Raw genomic sequence first — 25150 nt, 5'->3', positions numbered from 1 at the left:
AACTCAGGATCAGTAATGTAATGTATGTGTACAGGACCAGTATTTATATTGTTTCTATCTGTATATACAGGGCCCATAGCTGTATTAGTAGAACTGTGATACGATACGGAATAATTCTGCTCCGCACACGTCTCTATAAAACACTCTTTACTTTCAGAGCTTCATTCTTATTTAGCACCTTGCCACGTTCTCCGGCTCAGCACATAGTCCACGGCATCCAGCGGACGGCTCGGCAGTTGTTTCCACACACAGGGTGTAAATTCTATGTCACTTGCTCACATTTTGCACCACAGATCACATCCAGGACTTTAGAGCCAGGCATCAATCCAAAGCCTGTCGCAGCTGAATAGAGAGAGAATGAATGAGCCGCTAATGCGCGCTTGTGAGGGCGGAATACGCCGCTTTGTGACTATCAAAGAAGCTGAAAGGTATTTTGAAAGAGGCAGAAATTTGGAATCCAGCTGGCACCGGGCACAATGATGCCATGGACATCACCCTGGGTTAGTGCTGTGAAATATATGACAGGAAGAGCAGCCCCTCCATAATCTAGATCTATCACCCCAGGATCCTGCAGACGGGGCCCTGGGCCCTGGGCTGGTCTTGCATCGATACATTGTGTCAAAATGAGAAGTCACAATGTATCAGGCTGTAGATTTGCAGATTGTTACACATGTAGCTCGCAGTTAGCATAACCCATATCACCCGGCTTCTGTCCTTCTGTCGCCGGCTTCTGTCCTTCTGTCGCCGGCTTCTGTCCTGTTGCTTAGTAACCAAGGTCCGCGCTACGGAGGGTATTTTTGGATTTTAATGAGGCAGGAAAATTAAAGCAATTTACTAAAATTCAAAGCAAAGAGAGGGCGTCGCCAATAGCAACTTGTTGTGGCTGATTACACAAGGGGGCGGTGACAGCTGCGATCCGATTGGTCGGCATAAACAACAATCCGATTTTCATTTGCACAAGGTGTTACTCCATTGTATCCTCCTTTTTTTTTTTTTTACCCTGGAAATTCCGAAAGAACTGCAGAGTTTCATTATCAACTGGGAACATTGGGGGTCATTTATTTAGGGACGTGCGACTATTTTAGGCTGAGTTCACATCACCGTTTAGCTTTCCGTTCTTCTGATCCGTCAGAAGAAGAGAAAGAAAAAGAAAAAAACAGAATCCTGTAAAAACAACGGATCCGTTTGAGCCATTTCAGTCCGAGATCCGTTTTTTTTTTATAGACGGGGGGGAAAAACATACTGCACGCAGGAAATTTTTTCCATCTAAAAAAACCTGATCTCAGACGGAAATGGCTCAAACTGATGCAACAGGATCTTTTTCTTTTTCTTTCTGACAGATCAGAAGAACGGAAAGCTAAACGGTGATGTGAACTTAGCCTTAGGCCTCATGCACACGACCGTATGGCTTTTTCAGTGTTTTGCGATCCGTTTTTCACGGATCCGTTGTTCCGTTTTTTGTTTCCGTTGTGTTTCCGTTTCTGTTCCGTTTTTCCGTACGGCATATACAGTATACAGTAATTACATAGATAAAATTGGGCTGGGCATAACATTTTCAATAGATGGTTCAGCAAAAAACGGAACAGAAACGGAAGACATACGGATGCATTTCCGTATGTGTTCCGTTTTTTTGCAGACCCATTGACTTGAATTGAGCCACGGAACGTGATTTGCAGCCAATAATAGGACATGTTCTATCTTAAAAGGAACGGAAAAACGTAAATACGGAAACGGAATGCATACGGAGTACATTCCGTTTTTTTGCGGAACCATTGAAATGAATGGTTCCGTATACGGACCGTATACGGAACGCAAAAAACGGCCAGTAAACGGGAAAAAAACGGTCGTGTGCAGGAGGCCTTAGGCTGATTTCACATCTGCGTTTTTGCCGGATCCGTCATGGACCAGCAAAAGAACGCTTCCGTCACGATAATACAACCGTCTGCATCCGTTATGAATGGATCCGGTTGTATTATCTCTAAAATAGCCAAGACGGATCCGTCACTAAAACCGCTGTAAGGTTCCGTTCCCTTCAGTTCAGTTTTGTCCACATTGACAATGAATGGGGACAAAACTAAAGCGTTTTCCTCTGGTATTGAGAACCTATGACGGATCTCAAAAGCGGAAAGTAAAAGCGCAGGTGTGAAAGTAGCCTTAGTCGTAAAAATAGTTTCAAGTCCCATTTTTGCCCTATTTTTGTTGGTTTTAAGCCGTGGAACGGGATGGGGGCGTGTCAGGGGTAGTTTTTACGGCAGGTGCACAGACTGCCGTAGGTTCGTCTAATGATGAGGCTCAAATCCTATGGCGGCGTAGGGGGGAATCTAAGACCAGCGTAAAAAGATGCTCTTAGTAAATGACCACCATTTGCTTTCTTTTTGCGATTCTCCTTTAGAGGAAATTTGTCTCAAGTAAATTGACTGTTAAATTAGACAAAATGGGGACATTAAGGGCATTTTTGTGACTATTTTAACGCCTGTGCGATAATAGTTTGTCTCTCCCGGGGTTTTACGCTAAGTACGAAAGAGGGGCAGGATGGGGCTGGAACTCCAGTCCTGGCAAGTTTAATACTTTTTTGTCTGAAAACAGACAAAATGTAGACAAAAAAACTGCACCAGTTTTTTCAGGCAGGTGCACAGAATGCCATTTATGCGGCTAATTTATGATGCGGGGCACGGGCGTTAAAATAATAATGGCAAAAATGCCCATGGCGACTATTTTTATGCTAGACGTGCTTTAATAAATGAGCCCCATTGTGTCTGGTTAATTAATTAATTTCCTGGTGACACTTCCTTTAAGGCCTCTTGCGCATGGCCGTGTGTCACTGTGGCCGTATTGCGGCCCGCATACGGCGGGTCCGCAATACGCGGGACACCGGCGGTATACAATCCGCATCACGGATGCGGACCCATTTACTTCAATGAGATGCGGTGCAGAACAGAACGGAAGCACTTGTCCTATCTTTTTGCGGAACAGATGGATCGGGGACCCCATTCAAGTGAATAGGGTCGCGATCTGCATGCGGCTGGCCCACGGTCGGTGCCCGTGCATTGCGGACCGCAATTTGAGGTCCGCAGCATTTGCAAGACCCCTGAAGTATAGGATTGTTATAAAATAAACAAAGCAATACTCGTCTGCTCACACCACCGCCATTTCAGCGCCGCCATGCCCTCCGCTGGTATTTGTTTCTCATGCTGCAGCGTACGACTACCTCAACTGACACGGCAGCAGAGTTGCAAATTATGCATTTCAAAAAACCAACATTAGCGTTCATCGCTTTAAAAAAATACTTTAAAATTGCGCTGTAAAAAAACTTTAAAAAACATTAACATTAAACATAAAAAAAATAAAATTATGAAAACACCGCATAGAAGATAAACACATTCCTTAAAAAAAGGAATTTTCCACGAATACAGGAAAATTTCTTAGGCTAGTTTCACAAAAGTGGTAAAATGTCCCGGCATGTTGGAAACTGCCGGCAGTGGTTGTTCTGGATGACTCCCGGCACTAATGCCAGAACCTGGCCGGATTCCGTTGGGTCTCATTTTAGTCAATAGGGTCCAGCGGGGAAAAGTAGTATCCGGCGATGCAATGAGACTAGCCTTACAAGCTGCTTTGTCCATGGGTAACCCTGCTACCCGTGGGATGGGACATAGCGTAATGCATTGGAGTAAGGTAGGTAGGTAGCTGTGGGGCCCAAAAAACAACGGGTTTACGTCCCTCAGTCCTCAACATGGAGGATGGGAAATGGAGTTAAAAACTGACTGTAAATCATGTGGCTCAAGAAAAGGAGAAGACCCAAAATATCCACTGTCGATACCTTGATCATGGTGGAGAGGGCCCTATTCCAAGTTTTCCTATGGGGCTGTTAGGTAGGCCCTGTCCACATTTCCATTTTTCCTGACATGTGCTATGAACATTTTCCAGGAACAACACACGTACCCATTGATTTTAATGCGTTTGAAAAAATCATGGAGGTATGCACTACTTTGGTCCGAGACCTGGGGGTATCTGCAGTGGTTTGTGTAATGTAATGCTTTTGTAATGTTCATGTTATGTAGTTGGCAGCAGGAATGGGACTTAAGCCATCCCTATCCTCCCCTCTTGGTAGGAGTTGGCTGGTCCAACTTCCTGCCAAGGGAGAAGCAGAGCTAATTAGGATAGTGTGAAAGAGAATGAGCGAGCCTGTGATCCAGCTCCCACTCCACCAGGCTATGAGGACCACAGACTCAGCCCATCTGGCAGGATCACAACTCCAGGGTGCCTGCAGGGTCCTAGGCTACGTATTTGCATCAGTGGAGTGGTCAAGCAATCAAGCTAAAAAGACTCTGCTGCAAGGTGGTGGGTAACACGTTAAGACACCATTCCTGCAGTTTAGAACAGGCATAGCTAGAAACCTGCATCATACAGTGGACAGCTGGGCAGCATCCATGGCATACGGATGACACACGAAGGGACACACGGACCAAACACAGATCCTTCATGAATATCTTCACGGATGAAACACGGATAGATTTTTCATGAACGTGAAATGGACATAGAAATGTGACCAAGACCTCATTCACATGTCCGTGATGACATCTCCGTGGTTCTTCTGTGAAGATGTTCCTGAAGGATCCCTGTTTGGTTTGTGTTTCTGTTTTTTCTCCATGGACGTCAAACGGACACGAAGATGTGGACGAGGCCTTAGTCAGCACATAGCACAAGCCTTACAGGACAGTAAGATTCATTATAAAAGTTGTGGCGTGGTGACAGCTTGCTGGTTGGGGGTCTCTCACCTGGACCCCCTCTCTCTTTGTCATCTCTTCTTTAGTCCTGTAAGCAGTGCTCTCATTCTTCAGATCTCCTGACACAACTCACAGCAATAAACACGAGCTGTCACAATGAAAAGCACGCATTTCCATTGCATTCTGCAGGGAGATGACTTGAGGGGATCATTATTTTCCCCGACAGCCGGGAGCTCCTGTATGAAAAGCAATGTAAATAATATCAGTTACTTGCCTGATGGCGGCTTGTCGGTGAGGACAATCCAAAGGCAGGAGATGCAAGCCAATTAATTTGAGAGGGACGTTATTCCTGCAAGCAGGGGTGCACCTAGCCTTTCTGCTCCTTGGGCGAAAATTTAAATGGCGTGCCCCCCCCCCCCCCCCCCATGACAAATTATCAACCTAACCCCTTCCCTAAAGCCCTACTGTTAAAGTCATACTTGGAAAACATTGCATACAATGCTACAAAACATGCAGGGTAATTGGAAGCGTTCATTTCCCCGCCGCCGCCCCCACTTGTTTTTTGTTCGCACCGTGTTGGGAAAGGAATCTCACAGGCTTGAAGATTAGGAGCCAAGTGCAAGATAGATTTTACATCCTAAAACCTGAAGGAGACCAAGGTGAGAATACGTTGAGGTGACACCAGTAGGAGCGACGGAATTACCAGTTGAAGGATCGCTGTGTACTCCAGGAGATGTGCTAGGATTTGGAGGTGGAGAAGGTGACATCTATTATTTATCACCAGTACATTAAAACCTAACCCTGACAAGTGGCTATCTCCAGTCGTTCCCTGGCCTTTTCATGCCTCAGAAGAAGCTGAGGGCGCCTCCTGATGTAACCCCCTGCCTCCCTTTACCAGGTCATCAAAGGTCATCAATATCAGACCCTTCCCTCCAGCCCTACTGTTAAAGGCATACTTAGAAAATATTGCATACAATGCTACAAAATATACAGGGTAATTGGAAGCGTTAATTTCTCACCTCCCTGATGCCGCCTCCACTTGTTTCTGGTTTGCATCGCCTGAGGCAATCGTCTCACCTTGCCTCATTGGTGGCAAACCCCTGCCTTCAAGGAATTACTGGTGAAGATAATTCCGTGTTGGGAAAGGAATCTCACAGATGTGAAGATTAGGAGGCGAGTGAAAAATAGATTTTACATCCTAAAACCTGAAGGAGACCAAGGTGAGAATACATTGAGGTGACACCAGTAGGAGCGACGGAATTACCAATTGAAGGATTGCTGTGTACTCCAGGAGATGTGCAAGGATTTGGAATTGGCCCCAAAGAATGGAGAAGGTGACATCTATTATTTATCACCAGTACATTAAAACCCAACCCTGACAAGTGGCTATCTCCAGTCATTCCCTGACCTTTTCACACCTCAAAAGATGCCGAGGGCGCCTCCTGGTGTAACCCCCTTCCTCCCTTTACCAGATCATCAAAAGTCATCAATATCAGACCCTTCCCTCCAGCCCTACTGTTAAAGACATACTTAGAAAATATTGCATACAATGCTACAAAATATACAGGGTAATTGGAAGCGTTAATTTCTCACCTCCCTGATGCCGCCTCCACTTGTTTCTGGTTTGCATCGCCTGAGGCAATCGCCTCACCTTGTCTCATTGGCGGCGCACCCCTGCCTGCAAGGAGATACTGGTGAAGGTAATTCCGTGTTGGGAAAGGAATCTCACAGGTGTGAAGATTAGGAGCCAAGTGCAAAATAGATTCTACATCCTAAAACCTGAAGGAGACCAAGGTGAGAATACATTGAGGTGACACCAGTAGGAGCAACGGAATTACCAATTGAAGGATCGCTGTGCACTCCAGAAGATGTGCTAGGATTTGGAGTTGGCCCCTGAGGATGGAGAAGGTGACATCTATTATTTATCACCAGTGCATTAAAACCCGTCCCTGACAAGTGGCTATCTCCAGTCATTCCCTGACCTTTTCATGCCTCAGAAAATGCCGAAGACGCCTCCTGGTGTAACCCCCTTCCTCCCTTTACAGCTCTTCGCCACGCCATGCCGCAGCCGAATGTCGCACAAAGGCTGCCGTAAGTGATAATTTGCTCTCCTAAAGCCTATTTGGAAGCTGGAGTTTTGACAGAGACAGCTGGTGTCATAAATTGCCTTGTCTCATTTGGTTACTATACGGTGGCAGACAGCGCCGAGTTGACGAGGTCTTCGGAGAACGCTTAAAACCTATTAAACCTTTGGAGCTAAGAGTTTGCAAAATAGCATTGAAGGAGCCGGGGACGGCGGCGGAATCAGCGGACAGTGCCGGATAATGTGAACCGAGAGCTGCTTTATTGCTTCCAGAGAGATTTATACTGTCATAACAAACTCGACTTGAGGAACTCGTCTCTTTATTGCTAAACCTGCTCCTGAAGATCCACTCAGTACCAGCTCTGCCACCGTAACTCAGCGCCTGACACAACTTCACTCTCAGAAATAGAGGCCTCGGGGTAACAAAGCGTTCACGTCGACCAACTCCGCGCATGCTGGACGACCAGAGCTGGGTCTGCTGTCATGTATCAGTGCTATGAGCCGGCAGCGGAGAAGACAACGGTTTGTGCCTTTTATAGGGTGACCTAGTCTTATGTAAATGAGGCTTAATGAGATTCTCCCTTGATTAATGTATAAAATGAGAATTAGACATGATACAGTACATGACAATCTCTTTCTAACAAAGCTACAACCAGCCCTGTACCTCACATGGATCCAGAGATCTCCCCATTCATTGCTCCGATTGCTCTGCTAGATTTATTTCAAGCTGGCAGCTCAGGGGGCGTGTCTTTTCTCGGGTAGGCGTGTTCTTTCTGCTGCAGCTCTCTCCCAATCAGAGCTCAGAGGACATGTTCTTCCTGCCACAGCTTTCTCCCTATCACAGCTCAGAGGACATGTCCTTTCTGCCACTGCTCTCTCCCTATGACATCTCAGGGGGGCATGTCCTTTGTGCTGCAGCTCTTTCACTGTAACTGTCACAGCTTCTAATAGTAGATACGGCTAGTGGCAGTTAAAGGCTGAAACTCAGCATGTGTCACTGAGGCCTATGAGGCAGTAGAACGGTTGCCAGTAGCCAAAAAAACTATGTGTTTCAATTCATATTTACCATAGACTTTCAGCTAACATCCAGAGCTGCTGGTGTTTTTGCCACTAAAAAACATACCAAAGACGCTGGTGCAAAAAAAAAAAAAAAAAAAAAAAAAAAAAACACTTAAAGGGAATCTGTCACCTATTTTGACCATATAAAACCGTTAACATAGCAATGTGCAATAAAGTACCTTCATTCCTGCATGGGTCTTCTTTCTTTTATTCAACTTTTCATTCTTATTAAAAAGCGATTTTTCTGATATGCAAATGAAGTCTCAAGGTGCCCAGAGGGGCGTTATTACTCTGCTCTAGTGCCCAGTAATGCCCCCCTGCAGTGCCCAGTAACGCCACCCTGCAGTGCCCAGTAATGCCCCCCTGCAGTGCCCAGCCCGCCTTTCTTCCAAGCCCAGCCCGCCTCCTAAGAAATAAATGTACTCCTACATCCTTGCCGAACGCCGCCGCCCCCTCCCCACTACGTCATGTAATTTATTCACTGCACCGTCCTTGCTTCCTCCTCTCTTGGCCTCCGAAATCCCGCGCAGGCGCAGTATCGCTGAGTGCCTGCGCCTGTACGATACTCCTGCTCCAGAGGGCAACAGTGCTCTGATTACGTCACTGGGCTCGGCGCATGCCCAGTGACACTATTAAGGCTGTTGCCCTAAGGAGCAGGAGTATCGTACAGGTGCAGGCACTCAGGGATACTGCGCCTGCGCGGGATTTCGGAGGCCAAGAGAGGAGGAAGCAAGGACGGTGCAGTGAATAAATCAAATGACGTAGTGGAGGGGGCGGCGCCGTTTGGCAAGGATGTAGGAGTTTGTGTGAATAAGCCCTTACACTGTTTTCAAGATCTCTGCTTTCTGGCAGCAAATGGAACACCTTCTTGTTTACATTCAGAGGGGTCGTTACATTTGTATCCAGTCTGTGGCAGGATTTGCAAGCATGGACTGTGGCGTGTATTCTGTGCCGATATTTGGGGGAAATTCACACCCAAAACTGCACCCCATTGATTTCTATGAGAATTGTGTGCATTAGACCTCATGCACACAAACTTATTTTCTTTCCGTGTCCGTTACGTATTTTTTTTGGCGTATACAGAACCATTTATTTCAATGAGTCTGCCAAAAAAAAAGGAAATGACTCCGTGTGCATTCCTTTTCCGTATGTCCATATTCCTTTCCGCAAATAGAACATGTCCTATTATTGTCCACATTACGGACAAGGATAGGACTGTTCTATTAGGGGCCGGCTACTCCATTCCGCAAAATATTAAACGCACACTGATCTCATCCGTATTTTTTAAGGATCCGTTTATTTCAGGACTGCAAAATACATACTGTGACGGTTTCGTGACGTATTGTGGCCGCGGCGGTCGCAGTTCGTCACACATACGGTCGTGTGAAAGAGGCCTTAGAGGGTAATTAGAGTACATTCCTAAAATTTGATTGTTGTCTGGTTCGGCTGAATCACCCGCCATTCATTTGGGGTCCGAATAAATTCTGCCTGAATTAAAAGTCTTCTGACTGCCCGAAAAACTTTTCATAACGGTCTTAGGGGTCCGCCTATGTTGCTGCAAATCTATATTTACGTAAATTTGCCAGGGCCGCTCTGCCCCCGATCAACACAACGTAAAACTGGTCAAAAAAAGGAACTTGCGACTATTTTTACACCTCAAATAATCACAAGTTCCTTAATAAATGACTCCTCTGTTTCTCTCTCTCAGGCCTCTTGCACATAAACGTTGTGTGCCTGCATACGGCGGGTCCGCAATACACAGGCACCAGGCCCATGTGCACTCCGCATCACGGATGCTGGCCCATTCACTTGAATGGGTACGCAATCACGGAGATGCGGAACGGAGGCACAGATCGGAACCCCACGGAAGCACTACGGAGCGCCTCCATGGTGTTTCTGTCCGTGCCTCCGCACCGCAAAAAAATAGAACTTGTTCCATTTTTTTGCGGTGGGACGGATCACGGACCCATTCAAGTTGAATGTGTCTTGATCTGTCCCGACAGCCGCACAGACGCAAATTGCGGTCCCCACTGCACGGAACGGATGCACAACGTTCGTGTGCAAGAGGCCTCATCCATCTTCCTTGATTCTCCCGAATCAAATCACACAAAATTCTAATGAATTAGAATCAGAATTTTTTGAAAAATTCAGGTAGAGTTCCCGAGTTTCAGAATCAGACCCTTTTCAAGATCTCTGTTTGCTGTCAGAGTGTGAAAACCTTCATGCTTGCATCCAGAGGCTGTAAACCCTAGAAAAGAAACCTTTACCACTGCTGAGGGATTATTACAACGGTATCCAATTTATCTCTGGCTACTTTCACACTAGCCTGTTTTGCGGATCCGTCATGGATCAGCAAAAACACTTCCGTTACTGATAACACAACGGATCGGTTCTGAACGGATCCGGTTGTATTATTTTTAACATTGCCAAGATGGATCCGTCATAAACTCCATTTAAAGTCAATGGGGAACAGATCCGTTTTCTATCGTGTCAGATTGTGTCAGTGAAAACGGATTCATCCCCATTGACTTGCATTGTAAGTCATGACAAATCCGCCTTGCTCCGCATCCCTGGACGTAAAGCAAACCGTGGCATGCTGCTCACCGGTATGAGAACGGAGCGGAAAGCATTTTGGAGCGATCCGTTCTGTTCAGTTACGTTTTGTCCCCATTGATGGATCTCAATACCGGAAAATATTAACGCTAATGTGTAGTAGCCTAAATATTAGTTTCTTCACTGATACATTGTAGCGAGCTGTAAGGACAGGGGAAGAACCGCACTGATACAGTGTAACAAAGCTATTGTGTGGTTCAGCCGGACTAAGAGCTAAATCTGTGTGCGAATCCGCAAGATGTCAACTGCAAATCCATGGTCCCCAAACAATCCTCTGTGAGCTAGACGACGGGGACTTTGATACGTTTTACCTGCACTGATACACTGTAACAAACAGGAGAGAGATTTGTGCCGTGGGCTACTATGGCCCCCACATAGTATCCCAGTATATACAATGGCCCCCACATAGTATCCCAGTATATATAATGGCCCCCACATAATACCCCAGTATATATAATGGCCCCCACGTAATACCCCAGTATATATATATAATGACCCCCACATAGTATCCCAGTATATATAATGGCCCCCGCATAGTGTCCCAGTATATATAATGGCCCCCACGTAATACCCCAGTATACATATATATATATATGATGACCCCCACATAGTACCCCAGTATGTATATAATGGCCCCCACGTAATACCCCAGTATATATATAATGGGAGAGATGCTGTGTGTGCGGGAGATGAGAGGCTGAGGTAAAAAAAATGAAGAAGGCTGAGCGTTCAGGAGAAGGATAAGTCAGCAGAGAAGAGTGGCGATCAGTTTATTTCATCAGCTGATGACGGTGGTTGTGTCAGAGAAGGGGCGCCATTCTTAAAGGGCTTCTGTCACCCCATTAAACCGTTTTTTTTTTTTTTCTTTACTAATAATCCCTACACTGCGATCTCATCATACATAAGCTAATTAATGATTTTCGTTCAGTAGAATTTGTTAAAAATCGATTTTTGAAATATGTAAATTACCTTGCTACCAGCAAGTAGGGCGGCTACTTGCTGGTAGCAGCCGCATCCTCCGATGGTAATGACGCCCCCTCTGCTTGTTGATTGACAGATCCCGTCCGCTGGCCCTTTCTCTGCAGGCCCTGCCTGTTTTGATTCAATATCTGGCGCCTGCGCTGCGGCCGTACCTCTCTTCAATCTGCGCAGGCGCACTGAGAGGCGGACACTCGCTCGGCCGCTCCATCCTCAATGCGCCTGCGCCGATGACGTCACATCTACACCCGGCGCAGGCGCATTGAGGAGCGAGCGGCCAAGCGAGTGGCCGCCTCTCAGTGCGCCTGCGCAGATTGAAGAGAGGTACGGCCACGGCGCAGGCGCCAGATATTGAATCAAAACAGGCAGGGCCAGCAGAGAAAGGGCCAGCGGATGGGATCTGTCAATCAACAAGCAGAGGGGGCGTCATTACCATCGGAGGATGCGGCTGCTACCAGCAAGTAGCCGCTCTACTTGCTGGTAGCAAGGTAATTTACATATTTCAAAAATCGATTTTTAACAAATTCTACTGAACGAAAATCATTAATTAGCTTATGTATGATGAGATCGCAGTGTAGGGATTATTAGTAAAGAAAAAAATAAAAAACGGTTTAATGGGGTGATAGAAGCCCTTTAAGTTTGCTGTGGGGCTCAATCAATACTTGTATCTTTGCTAGTTTTGTGAAACAATGTTTCTTGTGAACTTTGTACCAACTGTAAGACGGACGCGTCAATAAATCTTCATCCTTCTACAATGAGTTCTGCAACTTTCTGATATACTTTTTATCTCTATTCTTTACCATTTCAAAGATATGCTAGCTGTCAGTGAATGGAAATGATTCTTGTTTACATGAAGAGGCTGAAATCCTGTACTCTTCTTATGCTTCTCAGTTTGTTACACTTGTATCCAGTCTACACAATCCTCCATGAACTATACCCAGCAGCTACAATGTATCAGTGCAGGTATCGGTCTGAAGTCCAATGTCACAGGGGGTCGTCTAGATACAATTCTAGCAAAGTCTCCAGGTTTAGGATTTATATTATTTTTTATTTTCCTATCCCTAGTTTATCAGTGAACTCAAAAATAGTGAGGGAATTAAAACTAAAGTTGTATAGCTTCTTCAGGATTAGGCCGCGTTCACAAAGTCAGCGGGGAACATTCACTAAAGTGTTTTTAGTCTAAAAAAAGCTGTTTTAGACATTCTTATTTTGTCACATTTACTTCTGAAATTGCGCCTGTTTTGGAGGCTTTTGCTCCTTGTTTGACTAACACAGAAGTTTTCTAACTTTTGCGTCTTTTTTTCCAATCTATTTGCTGTATGTAGGTGCGCCTTCTTTTGCACCTGAATTTGTCACAAAAACAGTCTGAGGGAGCATTCACATGACCGTCAGTAGGATCCGCAAAACACAGATACCGGCCGCGTGCGTTCCACATTTTGCGGACCGCACATGGCCGGCACTATATAGACAATGCATATTCTTGTCCGCAAACCGCGGACAAGAATAGGACATGCTCCATTTTTTTTGCGGGTCCGCGGAACGGAACAACCGTGTGCTGTCCGCATCTTTTGCGGCCCCATTTAAATGAATGGCTCCGCACCCCTTCCGCAAATTTGCGGAACAGATGCGGATCCATTTATATGGTCGTGTGGCTGACAGCAGTAGGATGTCTGGGCATGCTGGGAGTTGTAGTTTTGCAACAGCTGGAGGGCCGCAGGTCGAGCATCCCTGGTCTAATTCATCAATGTGCGACTTTTAGTAAGTACTTAGTGTTTGGTCAGTGATTGTCAGCCAAAACCAGGTGCGGGTCTCTAAACACAGAACAGGCGCAAATCTTTCTATAAGGCCTCATGCACATGTCCGTACCCTGTTTTGCAGTCTGCAAATTGCGGATCCAAAAAACACGGATACCAGCCATGTGTTTTCTGCATTGAGGAACGGAACATCCAGCCCTATGATAGAAATGCCTATTCTTGTCCGCAAAACGGACAATAATAGGATATGTTTTATTTTTTGCGGAACAGAGCAATGGATACGGACAGCACACAGAGTGCTGTCCTCATCTTTTGCGCCCCCATTGAATAGAAAAGAAAATGCAGCTCGGATGCAAAATACGGATGGTTTCCGTGCTTTTGTGTGCCTCCCGCATCTGAATGTCCATTCCGCAGAAGATAGAACATGTCCTATTCTTGGCCACAAGTCAATGGGTCAGCAAAAAAAAAAAAAGGATGCAACATGGACGTCACACCAACGTCATCCGTATTTTGCGGATTGCAGTCAATGTACCTTTACCTCTTATGTCTGTGTAGGCACCACTCCTAGTTTTGGCTCGCAATCACTGATAGAAATCACTGATCAAACACTGACTACGTGAAAGCGACTTGGTGGTTCCATTCGTTCTGCTGTTCCTGGTGCCGTTAAATGTTCCTTGTGGCGTGTTCCTGCTGCGTCTCATGTGTCGCTGTCCTCCTTCTACAGGTGACAGATGGAGGAACCATTAAACAGAAGATCTTCACTTTCGATGCCATGTTCTCAACCAATTACTCACATATGGAGAATTATCGCAAGAGAGAGGACCTCCTGTATCAGTCAACCGTGCGGTGAGTATGAGATAACACTGTGCCCGCTGAGAGCCCCGAATCTTACTGCCCTCATTCAGCGACCTCCATTGAACACCACAAATTATGCATGTGACCAGGGCTACACTAACGCACCCCGAAAAACTGCACTAATCCAGGAGTGCAATGCAGGCTTCATGGTGACCACCGATGGACGTCACCCTGGTCATCAGAATGTCTATGGATTTGTTGTGATGGGAATGGACCGTGCATGTCCAGTGCTGTGCACAATGTGACATTAGTTCTGTTTATTAGAAGTGTGACATTGTTTATTATGGCAGTTGACATATTTGCTAATGGCCGTCACTATAGGATTGTCGCCCCCATTTTTTTCATCCTCCTGCGGAATCAGGTTGAACAGTGGGGCCCTATGTACAGTGTATACTTTTGCTGTGGATTCGGGCAATATTCTGAATTTCACTGTTTAAGATGCTGCGTCATAGTTTAGTAACATAGTTTACAAGGCTGAAAAAAAGACATCTGTCCATCCAGTTCAGCCTGTCATCTTGCAAGTCAGTTTGGTAGGAATAAGCAAGGGTAAATTGGTGAACTTTTTACTTTAGCTCATATGCAATTGTTTATAACGTAGCTGCAATTAATAGAAAATGCACAAAGAAGATAAAAAAAAAACCCTGAGAAATGCATGAAGAAATCTTTGCTCCATGTTCTTTACTATCCTGTATCTGGCTGGAAGACAGCTGGCTGCAGCAGGAGGCTCCCCCTCTGTGCTATCTATAGTAGGACCAAATGATTGTTAAAGGCTGTTATAATTGGATTTTACTCATTTTGGGCTAAAATTTATGAGCTGTTCTGTCACAAAAGGTTAGCTGTTTGTCTAGCTGTGCTTTCACTTTGTGCCGGTCATCTAATAACCGTTATCTTTAAATTACTAAAAGGTCATAAACACTTATTTAAGCCACTTTCTTAGGCCTCATGCACATGGCCGTTGCTCATCCGTGCCCGTATTGCGGTCTGCAAACAGCTTGAATGGGTGCGAAATCACAGAGTGCCTCCGCGGGGTTTCGGTCCGTTCCCGCACACCGCAAAAAAGTAGTGCATACATTACATTTTTGTCTTGCGGACGGACCACAGACCCATTCAAGTTAAATGGGCTTGGATCTGTCTGCGGTCCCCAATGCACAGAACGGCCGATCAACACTCGTGTGCATGAGCCCTTATCAGTAAGATAAGGATTTAGCTATAATGAGTGTTTAGGAGGTGAGAGATTAGAGATAAGGAGCCCATCAGCTGAGCTGCCCATGGAACAAAGTGAAAATTCAGATCCTGCTACTAGAGAATCTAAAGGCTGTACAGAGACAGTGGTTCAACATTTTTAATAAAGATCAATTGAAAAAATGATTTGTAGCTCAAAATGAGTACAATGCAATAATAAAAAATTGCCCTCAAAGGTGTACATAGCCTTTAAGCCTTTCCCTTTTTTTTTTTTTAACTCATTCCTGCCACACCAGCTGAAGATGGAGGAGATCAGCGGGAGATTAATCCTGTGTTCTCTGCAGGATTTCTGGAACATACAGAAAATGCTGCAGGCTGGCAACCAGCACTCTTCTTGAAAAAAAGACCAGATGATGAGAGTGAGAGTATTTCCTCTCCAATCACCGCGTATGGCGTTTGACTCATCAATCAATGCAGCCATGTAACGTGCATTCAGCTCCTGGAGTGGGGGAGGGATGAGCTTGTCGCGTGCCATCAGCTCGCGCATGACCGGACGGCGATCCGTGCGCTTGCATTACCTGTCAGAACCGAGTCAGCTGTTCTCACCGGCAAACTTTTTTCCCAAGGTCACACATGGAGCAGACACCGGGCTCAGTCTAAAGTCATTAACTTCACAGGAGAGAGAGAGACTCAGCCGCAGACGCCTTTCTGATTCCTTGCGCAGGGTGGCATTAGTATACAGAGTCACAGGGAAAGGGGGAGAGGGAGAGTAGATGAAAGGGAGGAAAAGATAAAAGTAATTTTTTGTGGCGGATCCTGAGGGTACACAGCGACAATCAACCGGCGTGAGGCAAATTTTATCATTTCAAAGATAAAAATACACTTATTCCATTCTCTGGAGCGATCCCGGCTCCATGTCATAATTGTGACTCTATTTGATAAGCTCAGAGGTTGGCATTGTCACCATCCCACGAGAAACAATCACTGGCAGAGGGTTTTTTCTTGTTTTGTTCAACAGAATTTTTTCAAGGTTCCTCTAATGGTTCCTAAAACGGTTCGATTTTATTAAAATGTTAAGTTTAAAGGGACTCTGTCACCACTTTCTAACCCCCCCCTTTTAAAACTATTGTTCTCTCCATGGCGCCCTTGTGATTACAAAGGTGTTGTTATAACATAAATTCGCCGTCTCGTTTTGATAAAAATACCTTTTATCTAACCTGTCAGTCATGAGGATAAGGTGCCCAGGGCGTTTCTGAAGGTCTGAAGCTGCCGCCCGCCGCCGCCGCCGTTGGTGCCCAGCTCCTCCCCTGATCCTTTCAGCGCCGCCTGAATGTAAAGAAATCCGCCTCCGGCTCTCGCTCAGTGCCCCCTCCTCCTTTTCAAAGATCCCGCGCGTGCGCACAGGCCTGTGCTGATTCTAAATGTCCGCACGGGCGCATCAGGCACAGGCCTGTGCGCACGCGCGGGATCTTTGAAAAGGAGGAGGGGGCACTGAGCGAGAGCCGGAGGCGGATTTCTTTACATTCAGGCGGCGCTGAAAGGATCAGGGGAGGAGCTGGGCACCAACGGCGGCGGCGGCGGGCGGCAGCTTCAGACCTTCAGAAACGCCCTGGGCACCTTATCCACAAGATTGACAGGTTAGATAAAAGGTATTTTTATCAAAACGAGACGGCGAATTTATGTTATAACAACACCTTTGTAATCACAAGGGCGCCATGGAGAGAACAATAGTTTTAAAAGGGGGGGTTAGAAAGTGGTGACAGAGTCCCTTTAAGGACTGAAACCCATCAGCAGGTTTGCTACAATGTATCCAGTCTGAACACAAAGTGCAAAGCTCACTCCTGTTTGCTACAGTTTAGCAGCTTAGAGTCCAGACTGTTCAGTCCCTAACGCTGGGTTCAGACCTGAGCGTTCTGAAACGAGCGCTCTGTATGCGCGATTGTACGGGCGTTTACAATCGCGCATACAGAGACTGGCGTTCACACATTGTCGCGCGTTCCCGAATTTCTATGTGTGGGAACGCGCGACAAACGCCCAAAAAAAAGCTCAAGCACTTGTTTGAGCGTCGGGCGTTTTACAGCGCGATCGTACGCGCTGTAAAACGCCCAGGTGAGAACCATTCCCATAGGGAATCATTGGTTCTTGCCTGTTGTGCGTTTTACAGCGCTTAGGAACGCGCTGTAAAACGCTCAGGTGTGAACCCAGCGTAACCCTGCTTTCACACCTGAGCGTTTCTCAAACGCGCGTTTTAGTCGCGCATTTTTATGTGCATTTTTTGTAATAGTAAACGCGCGTTTGACGCGCGTTTGTGTGATTGACTGCAGTGTCCTATGGCCACAAACGCGCGTCAAAACGCCCCAAAGAAGCTCAAGTACATGATTATGCGTCGGGCGTTTTACGCGCTGTAAAACGCCCATGGTGAGAACCATTCCCATAGGGAAGCATTGGTTTTCATGTGTTGAGCGTTTTACAGCGCGTTTGAACGCGCTGTAAAACGCTCAGGTGTGAACTTAGGGTAAGGGATTGTCTAGACTGGATACAATGTAACAGTGCTTCATCTGTGAGCAAGGGCATAACGAGTAATTATTGGCCCCGAGACAGAATGTCCACCTACAGCAGCAAGTCCAGAACATGGAAAGCTGTTCATTATTTTGGTTTCTCTACGGCCCCTTTCACACGGGCGAGTATTCCTGCTTGGATGCGATGCGTGAGTTGAACGTATTGCACCCGCACTGAATCCCGACCCATTTATTTCTATGGGGCTGTTCACATGAGCGATGATTTTCATGCATCACTTGTGTGTTGCGTGAAAATCGCAGCATGTTCTGATTTGTGCGTTTTTCACGTAACGCAGGCCCCATAGAAATGAATGGGGTTGCGTGAAAATCGCAAGCATCCGCAAGCAAGTGCGGATGCGGTGCGATTTTCACGAACGGTTGCTAGGAGACGATCGGGATGGAGACCCGATCATTATTATTTTCCCTTATAACATGGTTATAAGGGAAAATAATAGCATTCTGAATACAGAATACATAGTAAAATAGCGCTGGAGGGGTTAAAAAAATATAAAAAATAATTTAACTCACCTTAATCCACTTGATCGCGAAGCCGGCTTCTCTTCTGTCTTCATCTTTGCTGTGTGCAGGAACAGGACCTGTGGTGACGTCACTCCGGTCATCACATGATCCATCACCATGGTAAAAGATCATGTGATGGACCATGTGATGGGCGTAGTGACATCATGAAAGGTCCTATTCCTCACAGAACAAGACAGAAGAGATGCCGGCTGCGCGAACAAGTGGATTAAGGTGAGTTAAATTTTTATTTTATATTTTTTAACCCCTCCAGCGCTATTGTACTATGCATTCTGTATTCAAAATGCTATTATTTTCCCTTATAACCATGTTATAAGGGAAAATAATACAATCTACAGAACACCGATCCCGAACTTCTGTGAAGGTTTGGGTACCAAACATGCGCGATTTTTCTCACGCAAGTGCAAAACGCATTACAATATTTTGCACTCACGCTGAAAAATCGCGCATGTTCCCGCAACGCACCCGCACATTTTCCCGCAACGCTTGTGTGAAAGAGGCCTAAGGCTACATGCACACGACCGTATGTGTTTTGCGGTCCGCAAATTGCGGATCCGCAAAAAAAATTGATGACGTTCCGTATGGCATCCGTTATTTTTTTGCGGATCCGTTCTTTTTTGCGGATCCATTGTAATAATGCCTATCCTTGTCCACAAACTAGAAAAAAATAGGACATGCACTATTTATTTTGCGGAGAAACGGAACGGACATACTGATGCGGACAGCACATGGTGTGCTGTCCGCGTTTTTTGTGGACCCATTGAAATGAATAGGTCTGCATCTAATCCGCAAAAAAAACGGATCGGACACGGAAACAAAATACGTTCGTGTGCATGTGTTTTTCTCGGTCCGCAAAATGGGGTTCCGTTGTTCCGTGATCCGTTTTTGTTTCCGTGTGTCTTCCTTTATTTTTGGAGGATCACCAGACATGAAGGAAAGTAAAAAAAAGTCTAAGTCAAGTTTGCCATGCAAATGATAGGAAAAAAAACGGACGCGGATGACAATCTTGTGTGCCTCCGCGTTTTTTCACGGACCCATTGACTTGAATGGGTCCGTGAACCGTTTTCCGTGAAAATAATAGGACAGGTTATATTTTTTGACGGACTGAAACCACGGATCACGAACGCGGCTGACAAACGGTGCATTAGCCGAGTTTTCAACTGACCCATCGAAAGTCAATGGGTCCACAGAAAATCACGAAAAACGGAACAACGGACACGGAATGAAACAACGGTCGTGTGCATGAGGCCTTACACACAGGGAAAATGCACACAGTGATGTCACATTAGGAGTATAAAAAATATATAGTGATGTCACAGTGCAGGATAATAAATAGGGATGAGAGAATCGACTTTTATCTGAAGTCAATTTGCATAATACTTCGTTTGAAATACTGTACGGAGCGAGCTCGCCGTACAGTATTAGAATGTATTGGCTCCTATGAGCTGAAGGTATTACTTCGCGAAGTCTCGCAAGACTTCACATAATAACTTCATAAATTAATTTCTACTGTAAAAAAGTTTCCCGAACTTGGGTTCAGTTCCAAGTGGTAACGAAGTATTATGTGAATCGACTTCGGATGTTTCTTCCAAAGTCAATTTGCTCATCCCTAATAATACACACAGTGATGTCACAGTACAGGGATAATAAACAGTGATGTCACAGTACAGGGATAATAAACAGTGATGTCACAGTACAGGGATAATAAACAGTGATGTCACCGTACAGGGATAATAAACAGTGATATCACAGTACAGGGATAATAATCACAGTGATGTCACAGTACAGGGATAATATACACAGTGATGTCACAGTACAGGGATAATACACACAGTGATGTCACAGTACAGGGATAATAAACAGTGATGTCACAGTACAGGGATAATAAACAGTGATGTCACAGTACAGGGATAATAAACAGTGATATCACAGTACAGAGATAATATACACAGTGATGTCACAGTACAGGGATAATATACACAGTGATGTCACAGTACAGGGATAATAAATCACAGTGATGTCACAGTACAGGGATAATAGTACAGACAGGATATACAGGATGTCACAGTACAGGGATAATAAACACAGTGATGTCACAGTACAGGGATAATAAACACAGTGATGTCACAGTACAGGGATAATACACAGTGATGTCACAGTACAGGGATAATAACACAGTGATGTCACAGTACAGGGATAATAAACACAGTGATGTCACAGTACAGGGATAATAAACACAGTGATGTCACAGTACAGGGATAATAACACAGTGATGTCACAGTACAGGGATAATAACACAGTGATGTCACAGTACAGGGATAATAAACACAGTGATGTCACAGTACAGGGATAATAAACACAGTGATGTCACAGTACAGGGACTAATAAACACAGTGATGTCACAGTACAGGGATAATAACACAGTGATGTCACAGTACAGGGATAATAACACAGTGATGTCACAGTACAGGGATAATAATACACAGTGATGTCACAGTACAGAGATAATACACACAGTGATGTCACAGTACAGGGATAATACACACAGTGATGTCACAGTACAGAGATAATAAACACAGTGATGTCACAGTACAGGGATAATATACACAGTGATGTCACAGTACAGGGACAATAAACACAGTGATGTCACAGTACAGGATAATAATCACAGTGATGTCACAGTACAGGGATAATAAACACAGTGATGTCACAGTACAGGGACAATAACACAGTGATGTCACAGTACAGAGGATAATAATCACAGTGATGTCACAGTACAGGGATAATACACACAGTGATGTCACAGTACAGAGATAATACACACAGTGATGTCACAGTACAGAGATAATAACACAGTGATGTCACAGTACAGGGATAATAAACACAGTGATGTCACAGTACAGGGATAATAATACACAGTGATGTCACAGTACAGGGATAATAACACAGTGATGTCACAGTACAGGGATAATACACACAGAGATGTCACAGTACAGGTATCAATAACACAGTGATGTCACAGTACAGGGATAATAACACAGTGATGTCACAGTACAGGGATAATACACACAGTGATGTCACAGTACAGGATAATAACACAGTGATGTCACAGTACAGGATAATAAACACAGTGATGTCACAGTACAGGGATAATAAACACAGTGATGTCACAGTACAGGATAATAAACACAGTGATGTCACAGTACAGGGATAATAAACACAGTGATGTCACAGTACAGGGATAATAACACAGTGATGTCACAGTACAGGGATAATAAACACAGTGATGTCACGTACAGGTCTAATAACAGTGATGTCACAGTACAGGGGATAATAACACAGTGATGTCACAGTACAGAGATAATAACACAGTGATGTCACAGTACAGGGCTACTAAACACAGTGATGTCACAGTTACAGGGACTAATAACACAGTGATGTCACAGTACAGGGATAATACACACAGTGATGTCACAGTACAGAGATAATAATACACAGTGATGTCACAGTACCAGGATAATAACACAGTGATGTCACAGTACAGGACAATAAACACAGTGATGTCACAGTACAGGGATAATAACACAGTGATGTCACAGTACAGGGATAATACACACAGTGATGTCACAGTACAGGGATAATAAACACAGTGATGTCACAGTACAGGGATAATACACACAGTGATGTCACAGTACAGGGATAATAAACACAGTGATGTCACAGTACAGGGATAATACAACAGTGATGTCACAGTACAGGGACAATAAACACAGTGATGTCACGTACAGGGATAATACACAGTGATGTCACAGTACAGATAATAACACAGTGATGTCACAGTACAGGATACAACAGTGATGTCACAGTACAGGGATAATAACACAGTGATGTCACAGTACAGGATAATAACACAGTGATGTCACAGTACAGGGATAATAAACACAGTGATGTCACAGTACAGGATAAACACAGTGATGTCACAGTACAGATAATACACAGTGATGTCACAGTACAGGGATAATAACACAGTGATGTCACAGTACAGGGATAATAACACAGTGATGTCACAGTACAGGGATAATAACACAGTGATGTCACAGTACAGATAATAACACAGTGATGTCACAGTACAGGGATAATAAACACAGTGATGTCACAGTACAGGGATAATAACACAGTGATGTCACAGTACAGGATAATAAACACAGTGATGTCACAGTACAGGATAATAAACACAGTGATGTCACAGTACAGGGATAATAAACAGTGATGTCACAGTACAGGGACAATAAACACAGTGATGTCACAATACAGGGATAATAATCACAGTGATGTCACAGTACAGGGATAATACACACAGCGATGTCACAGTACAGGGATCATAAACACAGCGATGTCACAGTACAGGGATAATACACACAGTGATGTCACCGTACAGGGATCATACACACAGTGATGTCACAGTACAGGATAATAGACACAGTGATGTCACAGTACAGGGATAATAATCACAGTGATGTCACAGTACAGGGATAATACACACAGTGATGTCACAGTACAGGGATAATAAACACAGTGATGTCACAGTACAGGGATAATACAAAATGTAATGCAGTCTTCCATCACCCGTAGTCATTACTAACTGCGCCTTACTGTATGTGGTGATGACCCTTATGCTAAGTGGTTGTTGGGCCCCATGGCAGCTGCTAGACCTATTACTCTGGTAGTAAAGTCAATTACATGTATCATTATCACTTTCCAAGCCCAAAACTTGTCTGTTGTAGTTCCTTTACCACAGGAAAACTGTAGCACGTAGCCTCAATAGTCAGCGGGCATGCTGGGAGATGTAGTTCAGACACCGCTCAAGGTCCACAGGTTTTATGTCCATGACTCAGTGTAGACCGTTCAGTGGGAAATCCAAAGTTAGTGAAGTAAAAAAGAGACTTGAATTAAAGAGGAGTAAATGTTGCATTAAGGCATGGAGCGCCGGGTAATACTGGCAGCAATATCGCTAGATTGGAAACCAGGAAAAAGGGGCAAATTTACATTTAAATGAAGATATTTAGATTTTCACTTTTTCCAGCAGAGAATGGAAACAGCGGGAGAGATGGACATGGAGGAGAGAAGAAGGAGGGATGGAGGGGAGGCCGAGGTGACACAAGGATAGGAGCTGAGGGGGTCTTACTATAAGAGAGAGAGATAGATAGATATTAGATAGATAGATAGATAGATAGAGGATAGATAGATAATAGATATGAGATAGATAGATAGATAGATAGATAGATAGATATTAGATAGATAGATAGATAGATAGAGGATAGATAGATAATAGATATGAGATAGATAGATAGATATTAGATAGATAGATAGATAGATAGGAGATAGATAGATAATAGATGATAGATATGAGATATATAGATAGATATGAGATGCGGTGTTGTCAGTGGTGCTGTCTCCTTGCTCCTTAGGACTCATCCATACGACTGTGGTTTTGGTCGGCATCCGAGGCGCTTTTTTTGCGGCTTGGGTGCGGACCCATTCACCCGTTCTTTGGGAGCTGAATGCAGTTTGCTATAGACCCCCCCATGTACCAGCGGCACAGGTGACCTATATACCGAGGACTTGTTAGTGGTGTCAGTGTCACCAGCTGTCTGTATCGATCAGTGATACGTGCTGGCCTGCGGGCACACTACAGGCGGCTCTGGGCATCTGCTGCCTCAGGATCAGCTGCAGTCAGTGACCCATTTACCACCCACAGAAATGCTTAGCTGTGGGAATAGGAGTGCAGCTCCGGGGGTCGTTCTGTTATGTGGGACATTTGGGGGTTTACAGCACATTGTCACCCCTCACCTCCACAGGTGAAAAATAACAGAATGTGATAGAATTTTCTGTTCTGTTTAGGGGTCAGCAGGGGGCGTCATCCTGCACAAGACGCTCCATTCACTACATGCAGGAAGAGGCAGAAGGGCATGGGGTACAGTATATGCCGCCCCCTCAAGGGTATAGGCACCATGCGGGCCCCTGAGGAGAGGCTGACCCATGGCTCCCCCTCTCCTCATTCAATGCAATGATGCCATGCACCAGCAGGGGGTCCCGTTTTGGTATTTGTGTTGAAGCTGTTTGTAAAACCCTGAGTGCCTGACACCCCAGCTACTGCAGAACCTCTTTTAGAAGTGCGGTTGGGTCAGAGGGAGTATATATATTGATACATCACATGGGTATTGCCCGCTCACTCGGCTAATGTTGCGTTCCGTTAATTAGACGCTTGTGAATTTTTAATTGCTTTTGGTGTTTTTGGACAGTGTCCTCGATATCCCGTCCTTATCAGGTCCCGAGCAGATGTAAACATGACACATAGGTCACTGCTGTCTTCTTATCAGACGTGATGTTACATCCAGCGCAGGGCCGCTGTGCGGAGGAGAGGATATCCCTGCCTGGATCATCCAGAGGATCTGCAGCCGGTGATGGCCACTACATATCCACCTACTCTCAGTGCAGAGGTGTGCAACATATGCAATAAACCGAAAGAATTCCCTTCCTTTACAGAAAACCAGCTTTCCATGCACTGATCTTCTGCTGCTTAGTAACAGTAGTATCTGAATAAGCAAAACTGCAGTGTAAAGCATAGGGGATTGACAGAACATCAGCAGCCTGGGGATCAAGAGGTGGATTTAAAGTCCGTCTGTCAGCAGATTTGTACCTATGACACTGGCTGACCTGTTATATGTGCGCTTGGCAGCTGAAGACATCTGTGTTGGTCCCATGTTCATATGTGCCCGCATTGCTGAGAAAAATGATGTTTTAATA

General features: G+C 45.0%; 1 protein-coding gene across 3 annotated transcripts in view; it reads left to right on the top strand.

Annotated features, from left to right (window-relative positions):
- The window catches only part of IGSF21 (immunoglobin superfamily member 21), a 492728-nt gene that overhangs the window by 181879 nt on the left and 285699 nt on the right, over window positions 1-25150 (top strand). For all 3 annotated transcript variants that reach the window (XM_044278638.1, XM_044278639.1, XM_044278637.1), the window contains exon 3: window positions 13936-14057. In XM_044278638.1, the coding sequence (XP_044134573.1) occupies window positions 13936-14057 (122 nt within the window). The remainder of the gene's footprint in view (window positions 1-13935; window positions 14058-25150) is intronic.

This window comes from Bufo gargarizans, chromosome 2 (genome assembly GCF_014858855.1).
Source record: "Bufo gargarizans isolate SCDJY-AF-19 chromosome 2, ASM1485885v1, whole genome shotgun sequence".
Classification (NCBI taxonomy): Eukaryota; Metazoa; Chordata; class Amphibia; order Anura; family Bufonidae; genus Bufo; species Bufo gargarizans.
This window is presented reverse-complemented; position numbering and strand designations above follow the sequence as displayed.